Below are 20040 nucleotides of genomic sequence, written 5' to 3' on the forward strand. Positions count from 1 at the left end.
TCTAACATCAGGCTTGTCAGTCAAGAGCATCCAGGGAAAGAAGCTATGAGGAAGAATGACTATTACATGCCCAGAAGATCTTACTAAGAAAAAAAATAATAATATGATGCTTGAGAAACTGAAAGAAGAGAATAGCAAGATGACAGAGTAAAAGAAACAAGAGGTGTGACCAGAGAGAAAGATGGGGACAAATAAGGTGCTCTTTGCACTTCAAGAATTTGTATTCTTGACATTGTGAAACTGTAGCAGATGTAACCTTGACATCATGGTGCTAGCATTTTTTCAGTTAAAAAGAAATCAAAATAGCTCCTTATCCATTAAAAGGTGGATGAGGACAAAAACGAGTGGAAGGGAAAGACTAGTGAGGAGTCTGTTACAGTCAATCATATGATCTAAGTCAGTGGTAAATACTACACACAAAATAATGAAATTCAAGATGCCACCTTTGTTAATTTGTGTAATTAAGAGTTATGAAAGTAAAAACCAAAATAAAAAATAAAAATAAAAACAAAACAAAAAAACCTTTTAATATTCACTTTAGACCAGGTAGTTTTGAGTTTGGATGATGATATGGAGGACCAGGTTCATGGGTTTGTGGGCATAGTTTTGACTGGAGTGATGCGTCACTCACTCCATTATCGCGCATTCTGTCAGCTCAGTTCTAGCCCTTCCCTTAATCAATATGCTCACCTACTTTTCCTAGGGTGTTACACATATATTATCTTAATTAAGAGATTCTTTGTTACCAGTTTCATATGATATTTGCCTTTTATCTAATTGTCACTTGGAAAGGATTTTCAGCATGGGAAATAAAGTTGCTAGCATAGCTAATGATTAATGAGGCTTTTGCTTGGAAGTGGTAAGGTATTTAGGCAGGCTTTTGTGTGTGAAATCCATTGTACCAGCAGAAAATTACTCTACTCCCTGCATTCCTTGAGGATTATTATGGAACAAAAATGTTGGCTTTCTCTCCATTATCATCTGATGAACCATCCAGGGTGGTGCTGAAGTACTGATTGTACTTTGCATTTCATGGGGATGTCAATATCAGGCAGATAAGAGGATGGCAGGGACGTTCATCACAAACAGGCTGATGAAGGGACATTCATGGATAAAACATCAGAGAGACTAATGAAAAGTCCACACCAGATCTGAATGTTAATAACTAATTGGTATCCATGAAAAGGCAAGGCAGAAATCAGCCTTAGGCAAGAGACAAAAGCCATGACTTGGAGGAAAATCTTTTGGACTGCGGCTGGTACTTAAGTCGTCATTTGAGATATGACATAGTGGGAAGAACTAGAATTGTAGAGTTAGACACACCTGAACTCAAACCACAGCTGAGGCATTTTTGACAAGAGTCATTGTAGACATCCCTTCACGTATTTTGTCTCCATACATGAGATTAATTCCAATTTTGTGGGGAAGTTTTGAGTTTTAAATACATAGTGTAGCATGTGAAAAAACATCAGCTAAAATGGTGCACATGTAGTTAAACATTCATTATAATAATAATTATTATATAGGTGGTACATTAGACAACTTATATATAAAGTGCTGTGTTCCTCTGTAACATATGCTAATCAGATTATTTTTCATATTTATTTAGACATAGGTTTTACAGTATTAGGCCTATTGTACACAGTCTTTTGATTAATTATTCCAACAGTCTTGTTAATAATATTTGTTCATATAACACAAATATGGTAATTGAGTATCACACTAGCAGACAGATTTACTCCACAACTGCATCTCTAATAAACTGTGTGTTTTAATTAGATTCCAAGTCTCCTAATTTCTGATGCCATGTCTCATTATCATATTGAATGCCTGTTTGAGCCAAGAGCTTAAATGATAGCTCAGTTTGTTTCAACATGGTGGTAGCATGGAGTTTTTATTCTTATTTGGGACCACCCTGTGTCTTTACTGCACTTAGGTGTATATTTTTCTTTGATGGTTAGTTTTGGATTTTGTTACTTTGTTTGTTTTGTTTTGTCCTGTAGAGTGGTCTATGGTCATTTTCTCTTTCTTTTTTAAAAAAAAAATAATTTATTTGTTTATTTATTTATTATGTGTACAGTGTTAGGCCTGCATGTATGCCAGAAGAGGACACCAGACCTCATTATAGATGGTTGTGATATATGTGGTTGCGGGGAATTGAACTCAGGACCTCTGGAAGAGCAGCCAGTGCTCTTAACCATCTGAGCCATCTCTCCAGCCCTCATTTTCTTGATTAAAGACTGATGTGGGAGGGCACAGGCCACAGTTGGCGTCACCACTGTTGACAGTCAGGTTACATAAGCAAACTGAGCAAGATACAAAAACAAGCTAGAAGCATCATTCCTCCATGGCCTGACTTCAGTTCCTGTCTGCAGTTTCCTGACCCAGTTTCTCTTAATGATGGACTATAAGCTCTAAGCTGGAAAAAAAATAAAAATAAAAAACATTGTTTCTTCCCAAGCTGCCTTTTGTCATGGTGTTGTATCAAAGCAATGGAAAGCAAACTAGGATTGTTTGGTATTATTAGATGATGACTGTGAGTCTTCATCAGAAGAAAAATAAGTTTATCAGAATTGTAGAATTTTCTTTCGTTTTGTTACATGGTGAAAGTTGCCTAGGTCCTTCTCTACAGCAATGTCTGCCAAGACACTTATAGCCAGACAAGTCACAGACCAACAAAAATGTAAACAGATGGTCATAAGCGTGAGCCATTGAAGATGGCTTATATGTATATTGATGTAGCTGTTTGATCCTATAACCTGACTTTAAGAACTTATTTCTCTACATTTTGATTAAACTCAATATTTACAAAATTACTATTTCAAAGATGTGGTCTATGGTTTTCTTTTTATTTGTTGTAGTAAATAATCACATTAGCTCTGAGGCATGGCTTTGTTTTTGTTTTTGCAATGTAACAAAACACCAGAACTTAAAATGCACAAACACACTCTTTGGTACTTATTTGTATTGCATCTTGAGAGCACACAAGGCACCAAGAAAGCCAAACTAACTGATGTGAATGAAGTAGAGGAACATAAACATTCACCATGTAGAAGGAGAGGGAGAGCCAAAACAACAGAGAGGATAGGAAGGGGCAGAATGGTGGAAGAAAGGCAGAGATACAGAGTAATTTATGGGACCATGATTTTAGTCATAAAAAAATCTAAAATAACTTGAATAACCATAAATAATCATGTATATAGACATGAAATAAAATTGAGTATATTTCTACCTCGTGGTGTGGAGGAATTTTCATTCTGTTAAATTTGAAAAAGAAATATTCACATAAGTACACATAAGATACTGCTCCTTTGAAAAAATAACAACAAAAGTTCTATCTACTTATCCGTTGACCTCAACAGGCAGTTTTGCAACTCATGAGAAAGCACGAGAAGTTACTCACAAAGTTATTAATATAGTTACAAAAGAAGATAGAAAGGAGGGGAATCAGACAAGCGAGGCACAAACAAGAAAGTTAAAAGCTGTGGAGGGAAGTTACAGTACACGGTTTGATGGTTAGTTTCGATAACATGAAGAGACCTAGACACACCCAGAAGGTGATCTTCTGGAGGCACATCTGTGACAGATTTTTTTTGATTATGTTAGTTGATACCAGAGGACCCTTTTTAACTGTGGTTGGGACCATTCACTGGTGGGAATCCTGGACTATATAAAATGGAGAAAGTGAACTGGTTATGGATGTAATGTGACCAGAGGCCCCAAGTTTCTGCTGCTGTGACTGAAGGGTGTTGTGGATATTGCTTTGTATAAATAAAATGCTGATTGGCCAGTAGCCAGGCAGGAAGTATAGGCGGGACAAGCAGAGAAGAGAATTCTGGGAAGTGGAAGGCTGAGTCAGAGAGACACTGCCAGCCACCACCATGACAAGGAAGATATAAGGTACCTGTAAGCCACGAGCCACTTGGCAAAGTATAGATTAATAGAAATGCGTTAATTTAAGATATAAAAACAGTTAACAAGAAGCCTGAGCCATTAGGCCAAACAGTTTAAATGATATAAGCATCTATGTGTTTATTTTATAAGTGGGCTGTAGGACTGCTTGGCGGGACCCGGAGAGAAAACTCTCTAGCTACAGAAGGGCAGACTATGACTTTGAACTATGAACCTAAATAAACTATCCTTCCTAAGTTGTTTGTGCCAGGGCATTTTATGGCAGCAACAGAGAAATAAACTAAGGCTTATGCAGTAATAATAATAATAATAATAATAATAATAATAATAATAAGCATACAATGTTCTTTATTATAAAAAGAAAACAACCAAATGTTATCGGTGATTATTTCTAAATAACACTTTTTTATCTGAAATTATTATTTTATCACAATTAAAGTAGACAAATTCAAACCATGTGAAGGAAAAGACACACAAGACAGGACTTGGGGGCATCTTATTCAAGATGGTTGTCTTCCATGTGGATCCAAGATAATCTCCCCATCAGTTCATCTATGTGGAAAATGTGAAGCATGCTGCCAAGCAAAACAGCTCATAAGAGTTTCGCCACATAGATAATTTTGGAGTTTCCCTATGTAGGCTTGAGAGATGAACCATTTTTCACTTACTACACTTTAAACTCAAGCCCAAATCGTCTCATCCCTGAGATCACACAGATACATCCTACTCTCCATTCCTGAACCCTTAAATACTTTACCATTCTTTAATAGCAATATTCCAGCTTTGTAGCATGAATCTTAACAGGTCTTATTAATAAAATCAAACCTGAATCCAGGTATTGGGGTGAATACCAGAAGATTAGAGAAGCAGAACAAGTCACAACCACCTCACCTTGCCAATTCCTCAGCTAATCCTGTTTCCTCAGACTGGAAGCCTCTGTATCCTCATCTAAAACGGATCTCAGCTGAACTGTGCTGCTAAAAGCCTAATAGCTTAACCAGGCTCTAGTTCCTGGTTTATCGCACCTTATATACCTTTCTGCTTTCTGCCATCACTTCCTGGGATTAAAGGCTCTTGTTACCACACCTGGCTGTTTCCAGTGTGGCCTTGAACTCATAGAGATCCAGGAGTATCTCTGTCTCTGGAATGCTAGGATTAAAGGCATGTGCTTCCACTGCCTAACCTCTATGTTTAGTATTATGGCTGTTCTGTTCTCTGACCCCACATAAGTTTATTAGGGTACATAATATTTTGGGGAACACAATATCACCACATAGCTTAAGGGAAATTTACTTAACAAAGCTATGTGGAAGTTCACTTTGAAATGTTTCAACAGCAGTAGTAATCAGGCATGCCCAACCTTTAGCAAACAGGTTGCATACATCCCTGCATAGTTATACAAGTGCAGCCTATCACCTTTGTAGATGACAATGTTATGTCACAATATCAAAAGGCCACATGCACCTGAGCAGTTCCAGCATGTACAATCATAGGGACAATATTATACATTTTAACATTACAGGGATTAAGACACCAAGTCCCAGAAACAGGGGACATAATTAAAACAAAATCCATATTATCCAATATTAAAATAAACAGTACATAAAGTATGGTTCAATTTATGTCAAAGACATGTGAATAAAAGAGTAACGGAAAGAAAACACATTAAAATTTTGCAAGTTTTAATCTTTCTATTGTTTGTCATTATTCTTCAAATATTTTTACTTTCTACATTTCCAAAGCACATTTTAATTGTATAGGAGAAATACACATATGTGTGTGTATATAATGTGTATATATATAATATGTAATGTGGGTATGTGTGTATGTATACATAAGAGAAAAGTAAGGAAAAGGTGAATTTTGGAGAACAGTGGAAATGTACCACCTTCTTCTCTGAAACCATTCCAGTATTCCACAGATCACTGAAAATCAACTAGAAAAGTCCTCAGGCAAAATCCCGAAAACTATGATAAATAGACGATATTGACAGTCGTGCACTAAAATTTATAATCTTTATTTAAAAAAATCAACTGATGTAAGATATGATAGCTTTTATTACTATATGTTTTATTATTTAAAACAATTTTTAACTTTAAATATATTTTTCACATTCTTCCCTCTCCCGCAAGTCCTCCTAGATCCTTTTCTCCTCCCTACTCATTCAAGTTTAACTTTTCTCAAAAAACAAACAAAAATTCAATGCAACAGCAAACCTGCTCTATAACAAACAAAAAGAAAAAAATAATCAACTGTAACCAAATAAAAGTATACACACACACACACACACACACACACACACACACACACACAAATACTGTGGAATCCAAATCATATATTGGTCAACTACTCCTAAACATGAGGCCTTTCCTGGAGTGGTTCATATACCCAGTGTCACTCTATTGGAGAAAACTGATTTTCCCTCTCCCAAAAGGTATAAGGGACAGTTTGGGTGTTAACCTTTACTGCCATGGCTAGGTTTTCTGTAGAGCAACTTATAGCCTTGACAACAGCCCGGGTTGTTTGGGGATTCCATCGTGCCCTTTTAGCAAATAACTCAATTAGTTGTAACCCAATCCTGGTACCGGAAGCTTCATTTGGTGACAAGAGATGGCTAGTTTGGACTATGTCCCCCCTATTTGGTGATTTTATTTAGATCACCTTCATATATGTATATATTTTAGGCAATTTCTATCATGTTAGGTTTTTAAATCTCTCAAATGCCCCTTACAACTCTCTCCCTGTGTTCCTCCCACAGTTCCCTACCCCCTCCCACCTTGACCCTCCCATTCCAGCCCCACTCCATTGTTGTAGGATATTTGATTGCACTGTGCATCCCCAGACTGTTAATAAAGTTAAACCTTGAATCAAGGGGTGGAGTCCATGAATAACTGACTGAAATTAGCCACAGAGATTTGGAAGACCCAGATAGAGAGACACAGGAAGAGATAGGGAAGGACTTAGAGAGTTTCCTGGCTTTTTTTGATTTGGGATGTTAGAGAGAGAGGGTCAGCTAGCTGTTCCTCTGCCGCTTTCTTGATCTATCTGGTTCATAACCCAATATCTGACTCTCAAGTTTTCATTAATAATAGAGCAATTTAGGTAAATGCTTCACTCCATCCATCCATATCTATTGTATTTCTCTTTCCTAATGAGATCTGTAATTACCTCTATCTGTTAAAAAGAAATATTTCATTGATGAAGAGTGATAATTACTTTATATGTGAGCATAAGGACAGATATTTATAATGTACTTAAGGATAATGCTGGTTTAGCAAAGTGGTGGTTGTAGGTTCTCTTCCAAGGTCTATGTTTCACTAGCTCCAAGTTGTTGGCTAGGTTTCCAGTACCAGCCATAATTTCCTTCTTGTTGAGCAGCCTTAAGTCCAATTAGGGAGCTCTTGGTTACTGGCAAGGTATGCATACCACTACTGCACCCACTGGATTATGTGCCATGCTGTTCTGGTCATTGCTGTGATTAATAGGATCTTAGATGGTTATAACTCTTGGTTGCTTCTATCTTGTTAAGGCTTGCATAGCACTTTCTGGTACCACGAAATCTAGTCCTCAGGGAGTCATTCAGGTCAGGTCTAGATAAGGAGTCTCTGGGCTCTGTTACTGAAGTGCATGGTGTCCTTAGCAATAGGAGCTTACCTTCTACCTCTGGGGCAACTAAGGGCAATAACCATGGCCAGTAAGGCTTTGGGAGTCTCTTTGACAACCCTGACCAACAACTCAAAAGAGGGCTTGTCATGTCTGATGTTGGGAGTTTTGTTAGCTGGCCTTTGGTTCTTGGTTGGAGCATTGTCAACCCAGATGAGAAAGTTTCATTTAGACTGTGTGTGTGTGTGTGTGTGTCCACATTTGACTTACATGTACTATACTTATTTTGGTAGATAATTAATAGTGTGATTCAAATGCCTTACAGACCCTTACTGCTATTTTACCTTCTCTCCTTCTGTATTTATCTCTCTCTCTCCTCCTGAATTTGAGCCCTCCATTTCCCCCATTTCTCCCATCAGATCACCTGTAGGGAGGTATTCTGCTCCCTGTTGCTCCCCTACTCTCCCACTCTGGCAATAGTTCCTTTCTTCACTTTCCTGGTTTCTGTGGTTCCTGCAGGGCATGTACTCACATCTGAGGATTTGGACCTAGGACCCTCAGGTGAGAGACATGTGATATTTGTCTTTCTGGGTTTGTGTTACCTCACTTAGTAAGATCTTTTCTAGTCTAGCTCCATGGTGGTTAGCCCAGACCACCATATTCTGAATGTTTCACTGGGTCTCCATGCGTCTTATTTCACTTCTCTTATTTAAATATTGGAGAAACAGAACACTTATTTCCTATGATCCTCTGAAACCAAAGAACCCAAACTACTGCACCATGAACAAGTATGTGTCTTTAAAGGAATCTCTCTAGTGATGAATAATTTTTAAGCTTAATGTTTAATTAATCTGATTGTTCACTAATTTGTAAATGAATCCCAAATTTTACAAAGTACAGCTCCATTTATAAGTATTAGTTTTAAAAAAGTCTATATTTCCAGTATGCTCTGCTATTTCTGGATTTATGAATGAAATTTCATTTGACATCATCTAAGTTATATCTATTATTGTTTTGTGTAAAATCACTATTAATGTCTAAAGAAGTTACACATTCTTTTATTATCTCTGAAAAAGTATCAGTTTGCTATTTTTGCTAGAATTATAGATCCATTTAAATTGGTAATGAACAGAAATTCTGGATTACTAATTATTTTGGTTTTGTAGCTGCAGGAATGTTATTTAAGGGTGACCAAATGTTTCAGAATTGTGACACAATAAGACTAACATCAGTACAGGTAGCATTGATATAAAATGACTCAAACACTATGCTACTTAATTCACATTTCAACTAACATGTTTGGTCATCCATATCAACTGTAACACAGAACCATAAACAATCCATTTAGGGTAGCTCTGAATCAAGTGAGACAGAGAAATTATCAGAAAACTATTTGGGAAATGCTAAAGCCCAAAGAAATAAGAGTGTTAGAAGTGCTCCAGGAAGTGGGTGACTAACTCTGGAATCAAATATCCCAGGGTTTTATCCTCTTCTATACTTACACGACCTTTGTGGTAAGCAATCTATTTCCACCTCACCTGTCACTCATGGCTCACATAGCTCTGTTCCTCTCTGGGTCTGTTCGTCCAAGCTCTGACTCATAACTACTTACTTGGCCCCTCTACATGCATGTGCTACTCATACCCACAAGACAACTCATATACAGGAAACAGTCTTTGTTAGTGCCTCATCTTCAACTCTTCTTTTTTTTATTTTATAATTTAATTTAATTTTACATATCAGCCACAGATTCCCTTGTTCTCCCCCTCCCCCTCCCCCCGCCTTGCCCCCAGCCCACCCCCATTCCTATCTCCTCCAGGGTAAAGACTCCCCTGAGGATTGAGTTCAACCTGGTAGATTCAGTCCAGGTAGGTCCAATCCCCTCCTCCCAGGCTGAGCCAAGTGTCCCTGTATAAGCCCCAGGTTTCAAACAGCCAATTCATGCACTGAGTACAGGACCCAGTCCCACTCAAACAGATCAAGCCAATCAACTGTCTCACCCATTCAGAGGGCCTGATCCAGTTGGTGACCCCTCAGCCATTGGTTCATAGTTCATGTATTTCCATTCGTTTGGCTATTTGTCCCTGTGCTTTATCCAACCTTGGTCTCAACAATTCTCGCTCATATAAACCCTCCTCTTTCTCACCAATTGGACTCCTGGAGCTCCACCCGGGGCCTGGCTGTGGATCTCTGCATCCGGTTCCCTCAGTCATTGGATGGGGTTTCTAGCACGACAATTAGGGTGTTTGGCCATCCTATCACCAGAGTAGGTCAGTTCGGGCAGTCTCTCAACCATTGCCAGTAGTCTATTGTGGAGGTATCTTTGTGAATTTCTGTGGGCCTCTCTAGCACTTTTCTTCTTCCTATTCTCATGTGGTCTTCATGATTGCAATCTATCTACTCACACGGGTCACAAAACTGGTGTCTATCATGACACTCCCTTCTTATCCTTCCAACATCCTTGATAACATCATAAAGGATATTGCCCTAAGGAGCCCATAAGCTTCCATTTCCTTCCTCCTCTTTACCTTCAGTGTCCTGTTAAATTAACTGAGTTATTTGTTCTTGAGATTCATATAAGAGGTCATTAAACTAATATTTTTCTACTCAACAGTGTGGCTTCCTGAACACAGGGATGTAAGTTAAGAAAGGTGGAATAATGTTCCCTGAGTTTTCTGAGTGCTTGAAGTGGAGGAAAATTCAGGCCATGAGCTGCTTATTTTTAGTACTGGAAGATTGAGAAACTTGGAAATAAACAAGGCTAAGTCTCCCCAACTGCTCCATGTCCTCCTCAAGGATATATATGTATATATATATATATATATATATATATATATATATATATATATATATATATATATATATATCAACTTTACTCTCCTCAGCATCTGGCATAACTCTTTGATTATAGTGAACAGCCACAAGCTGTTAATGGAAGGAATTCATCATTCTACTTAAACTAAGAAAATTTGGCATAGAAGTTCCTTTGCTTTAAATCTAATATTTTGATATGTCTTACCATAGAATGGCCTTAATTATTTGTACACTTGATTACTTAGACTTTAGAATGTAAGGCATCCATAGACTGTGACTGTGTGGAACATATATTTTATCATCCTTTTTTTAAGAATTTGATCTAATGGTTATTGAAGATTTTATAGTTTTAATGAAAATGAACATTAGTGGTTTTTACATTATATATTAAGTTAAAATGCTAAGCCTCTGCAGTAGCATCACCTCAGAGTTCCAAGTAGAGTCTCATGTACTTCATGTCGCTGTAACATGTGTTACATGTACTGCCATGTGTCCAGTATGACTCCCTTACCTGATTCTCATTTGATGTAGGACTACTGACATTAATGCAAATGCTTTTCTTTAAGTCACCAAGTTGGCTAATTCCAAACATCTTCAGGGCACAACATAAGACTGGCAAAATGTCCAACTTCCCAGATAGAGAAACCAAATGGGGCTATTATTATTTATCACCACCAAGAATTCTCTTCAGATGTTGCTAAAGGTATTCTGTAGAGTGAAATTTCTGTGACTTTAAAACTACAGACCTAAAATAGAAAGTGTCCTTTATTCCACAGGGTAAAAAAATATTTTGTTTTGTGAAACACACACTAGGCTACCATTGGTAAGTTTTAATAAACAAGAACATGCACTTTGTAAGGAATGGTGATGGGGTACGCATATATTTTAAAGGTGTCTTAACAAAATACAGCTAAGGAATAAATACAAGTATATATTAATAGTTAAAATAGAACTCAATTTGTGGAAGGAAGGATTAGAAATCAACAGCAAACCTGGAAGACACAAGGTGAACATTTTGTGTATTGTGTACTTTCCTACTGATATGTAAGCTAACCACTTAAGTGGGAGGTTCCATTAGAATCAAGTCTTTAAACTATAGTTTAAATTGGTTTATCAGACTATTTATTATCGAATTCACTTTTATAGGACACAAGTGATGGATTCATCTTTTCTTCCTATAAGTATAAAGTGTGCTGATTGTTACCACTTGGTCTCCAAATGACTTTCCTAGGTAGTTTTTTTTTTTGCGTTCAAAGGGAATTGTTTTGGCAGGAAGTATGTGTACCTCTTCTCTCCTTGTTCCTCTGGTTAAAAAGTCAATTAACTAATCCCAAACATGTGGCCTTTTTTTGAACGTTATTTAACATCTGTGGTTCTCATAGTACTTCCACTTTATAAGTCAATTAGTAGGAATGTGGGATAATTTGATGTTTCATTTGCCTAACATATATATATATAAAATTCTGATCTGGTCACCATCACTATTCCTTTTTCTATTTGGAAAAAATTTAAAAAACAGTCAATGTTGTCCAAGAAGAGTAAGATTAAATATGATACAATGAGATCATATGCAGAAGATAAACTGATGGTGTCTAAACTCTGAAACTAGAAAGAAGTAGAAAACCATTGTTCATTGACTCATTGATTATCTAACTAATAATGAACTCTGCCTCTCAACTTTCTTTGCTTCCCTTTTTTATAGCCTGGTTTTATACAGCAATACAGTCATAATCATGTGCCATGACCTTTGAACTCAATTTCACTGAGCTTGGGTGTTAGATATTTGCTCAGTAATAAATTCCTTAAAGAGGGTTACAATGTGTTCATCTCTTATTTTTGAATCAGATATACAGTTATTGTACACATGTGAAACATGTTCTTATATAGCTATCTAATCTCCATTCTTGAAGCTTGAAAATAGTAGAGCCAAGTGATGTAGACTTTGTCATGCTTCAACAGCTGGAGCTGTACATAGCATACACTCCATCAGCAGGATTGTGGGTAGGACACTCTCCATCAGCAGGACTGTAAGTAGGAACTCTCCATCAGCAGGACTGTAGGTAGGATACTCTCCATCAGCAGGATTGTGGGTAGGAGAATCTCCATCAGCAGGACTGTAAGTAGGAACTCTTCATCAGCAGGACTGTAGGTAGGAACTCTCCATCAGCAGGGCTGTAGGTAGGAACTCTCCATCAGCTGGAACTGTAGGTAGGATTGTCTCCATCGTGCTAGGATCAGCAGAAGTGGGAGGCGATCATGTACAGCTTCACCATAACCAGCCTGTCAGAAAAAGTAAACCTAGATTTGGAAAGAAGAGATCTCAGAGTTCAATTGACATGAATGTTTGATAGAGAACAGAGATTTGTACTTGGAACCTCTTATAATGTGTATGAAAATATAAGATAAACCAGAGCCTTGATTCTTTCTCAAAATACAGCTTTTATTTTAGAACAGTTTGAAGAGGAAGAATTGTTTATGAAATCCTTTTGGATCCAATATTATTAGATGTTGAAGCAATATATCATCTCTACAAACTTTGTCTGAAACATGTGCAGCTGACAAAGGCAAGTAATAAGCCACTCTCACTTTCTAATTCCCTGAGAAGTCTTAGAACACCTTCTAGTAACATGTATGCGTCAGTATAACAAAATAGTAAATTACTAACCATCTTGTACTAGTATTTTTTCGCAAAAAAAAATTGAACAGTATGTTACAAGTGCAGATATTTCTGTAACAGTGATGCAAGACTTTGAAGTATTTAGTGATGCTAAGAGGAAAGCTATTATTTCATTGAAGGCAGGGTTTCTCAATCTTGAGGAGGAGCCAGAGTTTTTTAACTTAGAACATTATGAAGCAACTAGTTCTTTGTGGTGGGGGCTGTGACATGCATAACAGTATGTTCAGAAGATGTCTATCATCTCCTCACGGATGCTGGTACAATCACCCAGTTGTCACAGCCAGACCTTTCTTCAAATGTGGCCAAAGTTATTTCGAAAAGCAAAATTCTCCTGATTTTAAAACCACAGATCTAAAATTGAATGTGTCTTTTATTCCCCAGAAGGAAAAAAAATCTTTTATTTAATATGATATCTTCCATGAACCTCCATTGAGTGTTGCTGATTTGATATGCTCTCCCTTTCAATGAATCAAATTCTCTTATGCCTGAATTAGCTTGACCAATTTCATTTGCAATCTCACACCCACTAATCCCATTAATTTACTCAGTGTCAGAAAGTCCCCTTCGGCCTGCAGTTTCTATCAACATCACACTTGCCCTAAGGAGTAGCTTGCATACTTCCAAAAGCCAGATGAATGCTTGTACCATTGCCAGACTCATACCTGAAAGGAGAATTCCTTCAGTGCTCTTGGTTAAGAAGCAAGAATTTCTTCCTGAAAATCTTCAAAACTCTTTTTTTTTAAATTGATACCTATATCTGTTTTTTTTTTTAATTTTATAATTAATTTAATTTTACATCTCAGCCACGGATTACCCTGTCCTCCCTCCTCCCACCACCACCACCCCGCCCTCCCCCCAATTTTCCCCCTATTCCCACCTCCTCCAAGGCAAGGACTCCCCTGGGGATTCAGCTCAGCCTGGTAGATTCAGTTGAGGCAGGTCCAGTCCCCTCCTCCCTTCACCTAGGCTGAGCAAAGTGTCCCAGCATAGGCCCTAGGTTCCAAAAAACCAGCTCATGCACTAAGGACAGGTCCAGGTCCCACTGCCTGGGGGCCTCCTAAATAGTTCAAGCTAATCAACTCTCTCACTTACCCAGAGTGCCTGATCCAGTTCCATGGGGACTCCTCAGCTATTGGTTCAAAACTCTTTAGAGTACTTGTACTTTGAATTACTGAAAACTTAATAGAAAAAAAAATGTGCAGTAAAACAAAGCACAACATTCTTCTGCATTTTTTTCCTTTAAAAAAATTATTTATTTATTATGTATACAGCATTCTGCCTGCATGTATGTCTGCAGGCCAGAAGAGGACACCAGATCTCATTATAGATGGTTGTGAGCCACCATGTGGTTGCTGGGGATTGAACTCAGGACCTCTGGAAGAGCAATCAGTGCTCTTATCCACTGAGCCATCTCTCCAACCCCTTCTGCATTTTTTCATCTAAAGTAACATATACACAGTTATGGGGACTGTGGGATTTTTTTAATAGTTGTATGTGACTAGTAACATTTCATAAGTGCATGGATAAGAATTACATGTGTACAATAAATCTATAGTAAATAATTTCTCTAATGTATAAATCACAACTTCTTTTCAAGAATAACTAACCAACCTCACAGGGGTTCTATGTGAACAAAAAATGGCAATAGATAGGAGATCTCAGGCCAATAGAAAGAGATTATCATCTTGTATGCCATGTTACATAGAAGAAAACACAGATATTGCTTTACTTTAGGTCTTTCCATACAGTTCATCATGTTACTATGAGCAATATTTCCAAAAATGCTTTATTGGGGTTATTAATCTGACCTATTGATATTTCTTTTTATCATAATATGAAGCCCCAGTTCAGGCTACTAAACTGAGAAATGCTGAGAAATACCAGATTTAAGGGGTGCTTGTTCCAGTCACTTCTATCTCAATGTAGTATTTCAGCATACAGGCTTTTCCTTGGATTATTTCTTACTACAAATTTGGAATGTCACTGCTCTAATTTAGAACCATGATGTAATTTTAGTTCAATATTTTTTGAAAACAGAATGAGTTGTGTACAGCAAAGCTCTCACTAGATGCATATAGTTATTTCTCCATGCGAAATAAAACACCTTCCAAAGAAGGAAGGGGAAAGGCCACAAAAATACATACACATATATGCTTGAACATACACACACATTCACACATAGACACACACAAACACACCTTCACAAAGGTTACTCATTTATATTATTTTAAATATAATTTAAATTACAATAATTTATTGTTTCAACGTCCTGCTTTTTACTTACTACAAGATATATTTTAATTAAAACATTCAATGTTGATATATTAGTTGGCAAATACTATATATATTTTTTCTGTATGACATGATTTTTTAAATTAAATTTATTTTACATCTCAACTGCAGTTTCCCCTCCCTCCTCTCCTCCCAGTCCCTCTCTCCATCTCCCCTCAACCCCAACCCCTCAATCCACTCCTCTCCTTCTGTTCAGAAAGGGGCAGGTCTCCCATGGTTATCAACAAAGCATGGCATATCAAGTTGAGGTAGGACTAAGCATCTCCCCTTGTATTTAGGTGAGCAAAGCAACCCTACATGAGAAATAAGTTCCCAAAAGCCAGTCAAAGCATTAGGGACAGCCCCTGCTCCCACCATTAGGAGTCCCACAAGTAAACCAAGCTACACAATTGTCACATATATGCAGAGGGCCTAGGTAAGTCCCATGCAGACTCCCTGGTTGCTGGTTCAGATGCTGTGAGCCTCTATTAGCCCAGGTTAGTTAATTCTGGGAGTTTTCTTGTGATGACCTTGATCCCCTATGGCTCCTACAATCACATCTCCCTCTCTCAACAGGATTTCCCAAGCTCAATACAATGTTTTTAAAACTTTACATATTATGAAGTTGATAAACTGAGTAATTACCATAGACATTACTTCACATACTTACACTCTCTTGTTGAAAAATCTATTCTCTTAATTTTCCAGATTATGCCTTTTTACACTCTAAGATCACACCCTAAAACCTTACTTATTGGAGAGATTTATTCGAGTCTGGAAACTACATGTGTGTGGTGGGGTATATGTTCATCAACATATGAAGAAAAACTAATATTTCTGGCTGTTCAAAGGTTCTATGTACGGCCAGAATTGAAGTGTAGACATTCTTGCCTTTGAACAATGAAGAATGCCTCTGCATTATCGCAAGATGGTTTCTGAGTAAATTGTAAAATTGTTCCTAAATACATTGTTTAAAGATGTGGAAACTGGTTATGTGGGGTCAGTATTGTCTTACGATTTAGTTTTTTTCAGAAATACATATACATAATTATATGTTGGGGGATCTACACAGGATGTTTATGTATAGGATGCTGTGTCAGGGAGCATGTGTGCTATGGCACATATGTGTAGGTAAAACGATAACTTTGTGGAGTCAATTCTTGTCTTCCGTCTTTATATGAGTTCCAGGGAATTAACTCAGCCTTTGAGGTTTGTGCTGCAAACATGCTCACCCTCTGAGCCTTCTTGCTGACCCTGTGTGCTTGGATTCTCAACCAATTGCCTGAAATGGTGATGATTGTAAAATTCCTTTTTTTTTTTTCTTTCACAGGATTATACACTCACCATGTATTTCCAGCAGTCTTGGAAAGACAAGAGGCTTTCATATTCTGGAATCCCATTAAATCTGACCCTCGACAACAGGGTAGCTGACCAACTCTGGGTACCAGACACCTACTTTCTCAATGACAAGAAATCATTTGTGCATGGGGTCACAGTGAAAAACCGAATGATAAGGCTGCATCCTGATGGAACTGTCCTCTATGGACTACGGTAAATGTTTTCCTATTGCCTTGCATTATGTCGCCGTTTTGTTTCCTAGTTTTACAAGTGGGCTGAAGGGAGAGAGAAGCAGGGAGGAGATAGGCTCATATGCATAGTTAACATATCTTTGGCCAGAAAAATCTTGGGGTCTACTGGAGCTCAATGTAGACAACTTTGCCCAGCAAGTGTAAGTGAAAAGTTTTCGTCTTGACCATCAAATAATAAACAAAGTAGTAAAATTTGTCGTCGCCAATAAATGTAAAGTTATGTCCTTTTTCATCAATTACTTGATTGTCTCAGAGCCAATCAAATGGAACTGAAAAGGATTTTGAGTGTTGTGTGTTGTTACTTAATTATGAAAGAAAATAAACAGTTTGTGAAGAAAATGGTATTTGGGGGCAGCTTTGAGAAAAATCATAATATGTTCATTTCCTTCATTTTTTATAGTTTAGCCTCCATATTTAGGTCTATGATTCAATTGACTTATGAACTATTTAGGGACATTTTGCAAGAGCTAAAGGTTGGGGTTTTGTTTTCACCTAGACTTTGGTTCATTTGGATATCATTTGTTGAAAAAGAATTTTGCTCATTGGATTGTGCTGCTAATGGATCAAATTCACAGTGGGGCCTTTACACACTCAGCTGTGTTCCACTGTTCTTTTTATTTAGCCCTACACAGGGTCATTCTCTTCTAACTCAGGTGGTTCTTAGCCAACTCATGATGGCAAAGTGTGTATGTCTTTTCATGTTATATTTATATTTCAAGCTGTTTGAAATTTTAGGTTCCTCGTGTGTTGCTAACTTTCAGAATCAACTTGTCCCATCTACCACATAAAGCCTCTGAGTCTATTATGGAGAATGCTGAGTCAATTGGTTAGTATGGGAAGAATTAACATCATAAAATTATAAAGCTTTCCAACCCATGCATAGGATATATCCTTATTTCTTTGGACTATCTCATTTATATCAGCTGCTTTCTGTATTACAGTATGTTGTTGTGTTTGACTCAAGTAAAAAGATAATAATATCTTTGACTTAGGTCAGCAATGTTTTACACCATAGTGGGTTTTTTCATTTTATTTTTCTTAGTTATGAAGTCATAAAAAGTTTATAAACATTTTATAGATGTCTATTATTACTCTTTGCATAACTGAAAGCTTAGTAACTAAAAAATTGATGTACATTTCAAAATTTACTTCTATTTTTGCCAAATCTGTAGCTAAATTGTGATTTGTTTAAAACTTGGGTATCACCTTGGTAAGTCCTTTTAGAAGCAAAGGGTTTAGAAAAAGCGATGGATTTTGTCACCAGCGCTTTGTGGGAGAACAAAATGTAGCTGTATGTTTGGTAACAATGAAGGTCAAGGTCCCCGTTTAGAGTTTAACTTCAGGCATTTTAGAAAATATTGTCAGCATCTAACAATGGGAATTGTATCAAGAAAAATAACACTGGTGAATTATGAAGTTGAACAGACACCATTTTGCAATTTGAAATTCTGTGCTTTGGACATAATGTAGTTGTTGCACATATATATTCACAGCTGACACATTCAAGCCAGTTTAAAAAAACTGCAGCATACAGTGGAAAGGGAATCTCTAGATGTTACTCCTGGCTGAGAATTATGGTCATTAATGATTCTGAAGGAAGGAAAGTCACTTTTCTTCAGAAGCATGGCCACTGGTGGGTTCTCCACACCTCAGTAGATTTCATACCCATATAAATATATAAAAAGTTTTAAGGGAGGACATGAAATTGGAAGGGAGATGTGATGGGAGGGTCTTAGAGGAAATTGGAAGGCATGTTAGGGATGGATGCGATGATGATGCATTACACAAATGTATTAAATTTTCAAGTAATAAAAAAAGAATAGAAAATTGAAACACAAAAGGCCTAGGGTTTATCTAAGACCACCAAGAAGCGATAGAAGAACTAGGACCAAAATTCAGGTATCCTGTCTCTCAAATCTTATTTATCAATTCTATTCCCATTCAAATATACTTAATAATAAATATTTCCTTACAAGTTATATAGCACTACTCTTTACTCTTCAAAAACAAACCAAGCCTGTGTAGATTTTAGCTTATAAGCAGACAATAATGATCACCTAAAGAGAAACACAAACTATGCATTCATTACAGGAATGCCAGTCTCTTTATGGAACACTCTTTCCCCTTAAGGGACTCATCTCTGCTCTGATGTATCCCCTTCCTTCTTTTCTGGTTTTTGCTCTTTGATTTTCTCTTTCATCAGATGCCATTATCATCCTAGAGACCAGAAGTATAACAGAGACTGTGTGACATCTGAAGCTAGAGGATAGAGGTTGAGCGTGACTGTCACAATTTTCTGATTGTTTGACCTTGAAAAAATATACAATTTTGATGAGATTAAGTGTTATCATCTGTAGTGATGGCTTAATATCCCCTAACTCATTATTGAGAAGATCTTAAAAAGTAGTTAATCTGAGATTGAGTACATAGTATGTTCTATTGTGCTTCATCAGATACTGGAAACTTGCCTTCTGATTGGCTCTCTAATTCCTGGAGCTACTAATGATGCAGTTGCCCAATTAAGAAAACACTCAATTGAGTGCTCCATATGTGTATCCATTCTCTATTCTGACCCTGAGAATAGTTTTCCAGGAGTCAAGGGGGCTTCTCACTGTGCAGAGGAAGTAGCATCTGGATGGAGAGCCAAGAGACTGTCTGCTTAACCAGTCCCTATCCTGAATCAGCCATTTCTACTCCTTGGGCTTCTATCACATTTCATTTATCATCATATGTACTAAATTCTGTTCCCTCTGATTCCTCAGACATAACATTTCCTAGTTGTAAAAATGAAGATCTGCCTGTTTCTCATAAAAGCCTTTTAAAAGAATAGCTATCATTTATCATTCCTAAGCACACAAAGCAGAAAGTCCTTACCATATAACATATGCTTTGGCATCTTTAGGACTGTAAAGTACTGATTTTGTACATGAGTAATTGAGGAAATGACACTGATGGCTTTATCCATTTTCATAAGTCCAGTTAATAGTCGTTGTGAATGGGCCCATATATTAACAAGTAATTTTAGCAATATTGGATTGATGTACCCAAAGCCCCTTTTAGCCAGCTTTTCCATGATCATAAAACATATTTTTAAATTAAATAGATTTTTTCTGTATTCAAATTAAATATGAGATGCTACTTTTAAGTTATATGAAATTACTAGATTTTTTTTAA

General features: G+C 37.1%; 1 protein-coding gene across 2 annotated transcripts in view; it reads left to right on the plus strand.

The window, feature by feature from the left end:
* The window catches only part of Gabrb1 (gamma-aminobutyric acid type A receptor subunit beta1), a 391894-nt gene that overhangs the window by 128554 nt on the left and 243300 nt on the right, over nucleotides 1–20040 (plus strand). For both annotated transcript variants that reach the window (XM_059275098.1, XM_059275100.1), the window contains exon 4: nucleotides 16608–16828. In XM_059275098.1, coding sequence (XP_059131081.1) covers nucleotides 16608–16828 — 221 coding nt within the window. The remainder of the gene's footprint in view (nucleotides 1–16607; nucleotides 16829–20040) is intronic.

The sequence above is a fragment of the Peromyscus eremicus genome, chromosome 10 (assembly GCF_949786415.1).
Source record: "Peromyscus eremicus chromosome 10, PerEre_H2_v1, whole genome shotgun sequence".
Taxonomy (NCBI): domain Eukaryota; kingdom Metazoa; phylum Chordata; class Mammalia; order Rodentia; family Cricetidae; genus Peromyscus; species Peromyscus eremicus.